At 34.4% G+C, this 8,033-nt stretch overlaps 1 protein-coding gene across 2 annotated transcripts in view; it reads left to right on the forward strand.

Moving 5' to 3' along the window:
- LOC106465044 overlaps positions 1-7,783 on the forward strand; it is a 29,936-nt gene extending 22,153 nt beyond the window's left edge. For both annotated transcript variants that reach the window (XM_013925234.2, XM_022392856.1), the window contains exon 5: positions 6,758-7,783. In XM_013925234.2, the coding sequence (XP_013780688.1) occupies positions 6,758-7,092 (335 nt within the window). In that variant the 3' untranslated portion in view covers positions 7,093-7,783. The remainder of the gene's footprint in view (positions 1-6,757) is intronic.
- The last annotated feature ends 250 nt before the right edge of the window (positions 7,784-8,033 follow it).

Raw genomic sequence — 8,033 nt, forward strand, 5'->3', positions numbered from 1 at the left:
CAGGTCTTAATAAGAGCTTCCATCTAGCTACTCTGCAACGATAACTCAATCTGTGGAGAATCCGTTGAACAGATTTCGGGCTCATCCCACCAACTTTGGCCACTTCTGCAGTCGTTAATATGGGATCCATTTCGATGCTCCTCCTGACAGCCCTTTTTGTCCTCTCCGATGGACCCGGACGCTGCTCAGTTGTTTCCTTGCTGTGTTTCCTGAACTGCACGATGATTATGTTGACTGTCGAAAGTGGGATTCCCAAATTCTGCGAAATTTGCCACTGACTTATTCCACCATTTGCTTGACCAACTATCCTTCCTCTAACAAAATATGACAATTCGAGAGAACCTTGAGTTCTATCGAATTGTAGCACAAGATAATTAGTGTGCGGACCATTTTCATTTATATAGTGCTCTGTGAATACAAATTAGTTAGCATAAATCAGTTAAATGACGAAAAATTAGGTGTCTATTTACTTGTGACCACTCAGTGTATATGTATATAAAAATTAATAAATTACACTTTTGGAGATAAAATACCTTAAAAATTTAGTTTTTTTTAATAGCGACGTTTTGAGCAAACATTCTTTTTCAAGCCAGAACACAGATAGTGATGAACTACTGCAGAATGTTCTGAAATTGAACAATACATGAGAAAAGAATGTAACGCGAGTTAAAAACACGAGAAATAAACAATATCGTGTTGACAATGTAACAAGGCTAAAGAAAACAGTGACAAGGTAATGAAGGAAATATATAATTATACAAATATATAATTAAAAGGTTAATATCAGGAAGTTTAAAAAACTATTAAAAAATCATTTAAAAAAGAAAGAAAATTAATGTTAAAATTTATAAAAAACTGAAACATTTGTTGATACCAGAGGGACTTATACAGCCTAATTTGAAAATTATTTCTTTTTAAATTCTAATTCTTTTAATGGTGTTGGAGGGGGTGTATCTTAGGGCAATTACTCTGAAATTAAGAATGGAATGATTAGCTTTGTTAAAGTGTCGAGTTACAGGTTTATCTTGATCTTTAATCAAAATGCTACACAAGTGTTCTCGTGTGTGTTCAGAGAGCATATGGCTGGTTTCTCCTATATAGATGTGGTCACAGTAGTTACAAATAATACAATAAATTAAACATTTAGATGTACATGTGAAATGGCTATTAACAGTATAGGCTGACTTAGGACCCTTAACAGATGTTCTATGATCGAAGTAAGGGCAAGTGTTGCATCTGCTCCTCTGGCAATTGTACGTACCGATTTCTGTGTGACATGGTTGTTGTATGTTGTTCGGAAGGTGACTGTAGACGAGTATATTTTTAATGTTAGTGTCACATTTATAAGAAATTAGGGGTTTATTAGGAAACATGTGACTGGTGGTACTGTCCTGTGTTAAGATGTGAAAGTTGTCAAGCAATATACGAGTTAGTTGTGTGTTGAATGGGTGAAATGTAAGTGTAAGGGGAATGTTTTTATGATTGGTGGTAGTAGAAGTGTTTTTTGTTGAAGTGAGGTTGGACATATGTTGTAGATATCTCTAAATTTTCCAGCATGTTGGTGTTATAATTACTGAAATAATTTAAGCTGGGCAATCTCTGCAAACTAGAATTTGAACGTTTTTTGTGTTTATGTAGATTATCTTTAGTATGATGAAGAAGAGTAATAGGGTAGCCACATTTTTCGAAAAAATGGAGCATCTTGATGGCTTTACTATTATAATCTATGTCGTTACTACAGAGCCTATGTAATCTGGTGAATTGTGATTTGGAAAGTTCCTCTTAATGTAAGAAGGATGACTGGAGTGGAAATGTCAATAGCTATGTGTATCCGTGGGTTTATAATGTACAGATGTCGCAAGATGGCCATCACCAGTCACGGAGATATTCATGTTAAGAAATGAGATGGTATGATGTGAAATACAAGACATGTATTGGAGTGATGGGTGAAAGGATTTGATGAACTGAAGAAAAAGATCAAGTTCGTCATCATTGTATGTAACTACGCCAAAAACATCATCAGTATACCTACAATATAAGGATGGGAGGGCACCTGTGTAGTTACGAAACATGCAGTCTTCAATGTAACCAACAAAGAGGTTAGCATAAGAGAGATCTATTTTGTGGTTCCCATGGCTACACCTTTCACTTGTTTATAGATTTTGTTGTCAAAAGAAAAAACATTTAGCGATAGAACTAGTTCAGCTAATTTTATTAAGGTTTCTGTAGGTGGGTCAAGGGGATCCCTTTTTTCAAGGTAGTGTTGTAGGGCTTTTAGTCCATCTTCATGTGGTATGGAGGTATACAGCAATGTTATGTCAAGTGTAAATAAAATAATGGAATCTGATACTGAGTTAAAATTTGAAATTTTTTGTAAGGTGTCATTGGTGTCTTGAATGTAAGTGGGGAGTTGCTGAACTAAGGGAGTTAGGATGGAATCCAGATAACTGGAAATGAGTTCGTTTGGGAAGCTGCAAGTTGAAACTATGGGTCTACCAGGATTATCTGGCTTATGTATCTTAGGCAGAAGATAGAATGCATAAAGTCTTGGGTCTTTGACAATTAAGTTCTTAGCTTCTAATGGAAGTTCATTATTTCTTATTAATAGTTCTATAGCACTACAGACAGTCTGTTGATATTCATCAAGAGGAGTGTTATCACACATAGCACAGGATGATTGGTCTGATAGTTGTCGGTGAGCTTCCTGAAGATAAAGTTCTTTTTTCCAAACAGCCACTGCTCCTCCTTTGTCAGCATGTTTTATTACAATATCATCATGGAAATGAAGATTATGTTGAGCTGTTTCTTCGTCTCTAGTAAAGTTTCTAAGAGACGTCGTAGTTATGTAATCTAAGTTGTAAATTTCCTTTCTACATTTTTCTATGTAGTAATCTAGAGGAAGAAATTTACCAGGTGGGGTGTCCATGTGCTGGTTTGTTTCTGTACCTGAGATAGAATAAGATTAATACATTTCTTGCAATTCCACAGAGGTCAATGGTAAAAATATTTTCTAGAATTAGGGTTTTTGTCATGATTTTCCTCTGTTTTCATCAATCTAGATGAGAACTTGCACAAAATTATATATATGTATGAAAATAAAATATATCCTGTTGGGTGGTATAATTTCTGTCTCTTTGGTACAATTTGAGAAGATTTTCATAGCTAATTTATATTTTACAGATTATGAAATAAAGTGAAAATTTTATAACGTAAAATTTTACTACTTCTTCGTTCATTATTTAATCATATTTCATTGATGTGATGCTGTTATTAGAAACAAACTGGTTAAAATCTCTTCCTGTTCAATCTTAAGGAAAAGCAACAACCCATATTTGAATGTTTTTGTAATGTTGTGATTACTGCTTTAGCTTTCACTCTCCAATGTTTTATATAAAATCAAAAAAATATAAAAAGCCAATTATTATAAATTAGTAAGTATTTGAAAATACCATTGTGTGTAAGAATATGTTTTTATTTAAGTCTATTTATGAAAACAGTTGATTTTCATAAGTTGCATAAAAGAAAAATTATGAAGATACAAATATACGTTTGCTTTCTCGTGATAACTGTTTATTTACATTTGAATATAAGCTAGCAGATTGCACTTTCTAAAACTACATTGTTATAGGTCTTTCTGTAGTAAGTAAAATACCAGTTATTTTGAAATATTTTCAATCAAATGATAGTTCAGTCTTTAGAACCCCCCACAGCACAGTACTGTTCTTAGGTAAAAGAAAAGGAGTCCAAAATGGAAATAGATATTGAAACACTGAATAAAATGGGTATGAAATGCAAATGTTATGGGATTTCTCCCTCTCTTTTGTATTAACATTAATTGCACTAATGTAAAATCTCGTATAGTTAAACTGTGATTAACTTGTCATCCAATCAAACGGGTTGGTTGTTTTTCAGGTTTAATGGTGGAAGTCACCTGGGCTATCTGTGCTAAACAGTTTATTAATAAGAAAAAAATCAAAAAAAGAAACTTAAAATGTGAAAAAAAATATAGAAAAAATAAAATAATAGAACTAAATGTGTCAATATTTTTTATGAAACAAAGTAAAAAATTAAATAGAATTAAAAAGGCCAATGGCCCATAAAAAAAGAAGCTAAAACACAATCAATCTAGACAGAGTCACCATTGCCAATGACTGTCCAGTGTCAAAGGTGAAAAAATGTCTAAAATGGTGTATCTTCTGACAGTCGAAGCAATAGCATGAAAGTAAAATGTTGACAGTTGTGACTTCAGTGTCACAATGGCCACAGAATGGCAGATCTGTTCCTTGTAAAAGAAACAATGAGTAGTGAAACTTTGGCCAATGTGTAGTCTAAGACACAAAGCTTTTTATTATATTGCTCACTCCGAATTGACTGCCAACTGGCGTGAAGCTGTGCCTAGATGACAGGTCTGAAGTCCACAAAATAGATGTGCATGGACTATGCCATAGCTCAGGGGTTGGCAACCTGTGCCTCTTTAAGGAGATTTGTGCAGCTTTTGGCTTTACTCTCACTGTGAAGAAAAGTTGAGAATCTTTCAGGCACAATGGGGAATTGAACCCCTGATTTTACTGTTGTAAATCCAGAGCCTTACCACTGTCCCAATGGGGGACCTTTTTTAGATTGTTAGGACATTGTGGCTCTCAAAATGATTTGGTCCCAGACAGAAAAAAAAATGGCTCTTCTTCTTTGAAGAGTTACTGACCCCTGTCATAGCAGTTGGATTTAACTGCAGTGTCAGTAAGCTTGTTCTCATGAACACTAACATTTCTAAAAAATCCAGAAAAATCAAATAGAGATGGATGAGAAAGAGAAATTGACCAGTAATTTCCATATATCCAAAAGAACTGGGTGAGAACTCACATTAAGTGATTCCAGAGCCTTCAAAGAACTAAATGAGTCAAAATAGATAGTACAGTTAGTGTAATGCTTAGCTTTGACATGATCTGAGACAAATGAAATAGCATACAACTCGACAGTGAACATATAATCTGTAGAGGGGATCATGTGAGCAACCACTAAGCCATAGCAAACTATGGCAGAGCCTATAGGATCACCAGATTTTGAACCATCTATAAAAAAAAAAGAAACAGAAGAATGGTTCAAAAGATGTTCAGCAAAGAGAAGATGGTACTTCCATTTAGGAGTATCCGAACTCATCAGATGACTCAAAGAAAGGTTGTAAGTAGAAATTGTAACAAGCCATGGTGGAATGGGCTGATAATTGGTCTTAACAGTATCATCCAATATTAGACTCAATTCCCTTGACCTTGCCTGGATGCAAAGGCTATAAGGACGATTGGCAGAATGCCTATTTCCAAAGAACACAGTCTATTGAGACATGAAGACACAATGCCAGATGTGATGCTGTGGTAAGGATCAGAGTCTTGCAGCATATTGCAAAGAAAGTTGCAAAGCCCCCACGTTAAGCCAAAGCCCCTGATGATGTACAGGGTCCAACATATTCAAGGCAGAGTCCCAGGCTGAACTATAGATCATAGATCCACAGTTCAGTTTGATCAAATGAAGGCATGATAGATCTTGAGCACAAAATGTCTATCTACTCCACAAAATGTGGAAGAGAGGATGTTCAGAGCTCTTGTATACTTGACACAAAGCTGCTTATTGTGTGGCATAAATGTTAGCTTACGGTGAAAAAGAAGTCCTATAGCTCTGGATCAGTATGCAATCCCATGTGTTGAACAAAATGTACACAAGCTGTCTTAGATTATGAGAAGGTGAAACTGTTTGCTGTAGTCTGAAGATGTTGCTTAATAAACCTCGTAATCGATGTCCAACAGGAAACCTAAAAGGCTGTTTGCAACTGAAGGAGGAAGTCATTCAGTGATAGCATTGGTCTTAATACTGAAAAGTGTGACATTCAAGACACATACCTAAGGGGCTTCAAGTTCCTATGAAGGATTGGGACAATGTTGAACCCACACAGACTTGGAATGACCTGTCATTTAAATAGTTAAAAATAAAAATGGGTAAATGTCTGTGTAATCCATAGGAATAAAGGTCTTGTAATGTGCCATACCTCCATGTAGTGTCTTAAGCCTTCTCAAGATCAATACAAGATGCTCCCTCTTGGGAAGTGCTTCCCTGATCAAAGTTTCTAGTCAAATCAGGTGGTCCATGGTGGAGCACTGTCTATGGAAGCCACACAAAGTGGGTGATAGGAAATTGTATGATTCCAGGAACTAAAGAAGACGAGCATTAACCATCCTCTCCAAAACCTTGCAGAGACAGCTTATCAGAGCAATTGGTCTATAATTAGAAAGAATCTTGGTATCCTTTTCAGGCTTTCCACACCTGTTAGCAGTCAGGGGGTTCACTATACATGAGAATACTGTGGATCATATAAACAGCTGCTTGAGCAATATAATCAGTTACTGCCCCCATGCAATTGTTATTAGTGGGGAGAGGAATAAGGTACACTAGTCAATGATATTGACTGCAGGCTGCAGATATTTGTTATTTCTTTATAATTAAGATGCAAATAAAAATCTACATGTATGCTGTATTGATTTATAGCCTTTGAAGTTTTTCGTTTGTGTTTATAAGGTGCATTAAAATATTTATTCAATGTTTTCAAATATGGTGTTACTTTGTGCAAAAATAACCATCTGAATTTTTTTTTTTTTATTCATAGAACTTTCCCACAAAATTAGGTGAAATCCTGATATATTTAATAATAGTTTTAATATCATTTTTATGTTGAATGTGATTTTTCTGACTTTTTATTTGTATTTTTCAGATTCACCTGAGAATCTCATTGCTACTATAGTAGTGTTTCTATTTATTGTACCATTAGTCTTGGGCATAGTTGTTTATGTTTGGTGTTTCCGATGTTTCAAGAAGAAGCATCAGGTTGATCAAGTACCTCTTGTGGATGATATGGAAAGCAGAGTCACTGGAACATCTTCTAACATGGGAAGAACTACAGGAAGTAACCAGTCCTCTCCAGGGAACCACCAGAGCTCTTCTTTGCGAGTTGAGTTTAGATCTCCTAGGTATCACTTTCCAGAAGATGTTGTGATTGAAAATTCTTCAGCAAGAGCTTACCCACAAGAAAAGCAGGCAGCAGTTTAGAAACTTGTGGTTTAAAGTATATATGTGTGTTAAGGCAGCTAACTAGTTTGTTTTTGTTTTAGTATATAATGCTTTATGTGAAGTCGCCTATGTCATAGGGAAATAAAGAAAAAACTAGTATGAAAATCATTTATACTAGTTTCAAGAGTACCATTATCTTTTCTATAGGGTAACTGAACATGAAAATGTGTAATATTTTAACAAAAAGTTAATTCCTTAGATTTGATAACTTGGGGTGTCATGATTACTCAGATAAATGGTTAGAGCTTAGTTCAAGGGCAAAATCAGTTCAAACTTTTTTAATCAGGACTCAAAACATTGATTCTTGGTATATTGTATATCTAGTTTTATTTATACCACTACAAATTCAATTGTAGTTGAAATTCATTTGCTTGACCTTAAGTTGCTTTACATGAGAGAAGAAATTACATAAACAGAGCGTGTGTGAGGATTTACTTCCTGTCTTATTTTAAACCTAAAAGCCAAGGCAGTAATCTTAATATGTCAGCTCATACTGAAATAGAGGACTGATTTAATAATCTATTCACTTTTTAACCCTTTCAGCATGGGTGGATGTGATTACCATCCGCTCGATTAGGGAAGACATTTATGCAACAAAAATATGGTAACTTTGTGCATTCCTCACAAAAACTGGTAAGATTTGGTTAAAGTTTATAAATATCATGTATACAAAATGACATTAATTTAATTACATTTTTCTAATAAAAATGTTATTTGTCTGTAGTAGTTATTTGCACTCAAATTGTGAATAGTTTGAGTGTATGGTGATTTTCATTTTAAGTATAAAAAAAATACTTTTCTTTATCTTATAGTTTTTATATTTCATTTGCATAACCTCTAGAATCTCCTAAATGAATATCAAAAGTTTTTAAAGTTAAATGTTTATATATTATTTTCCATTTTCTCAATCATATCACTAA

Source organism: Limulus polyphemus, unplaced genomic scaffold, assembly GCF_000517525.1.
Source record: "Limulus polyphemus unplaced genomic scaffold, Limulus_polyphemus-2.1.2 Scaffold1816, whole genome shotgun sequence".
NCBI lineage: Eukaryota > Metazoa > Arthropoda > Merostomata > Xiphosura > Limulidae > Limulus > Limulus polyphemus.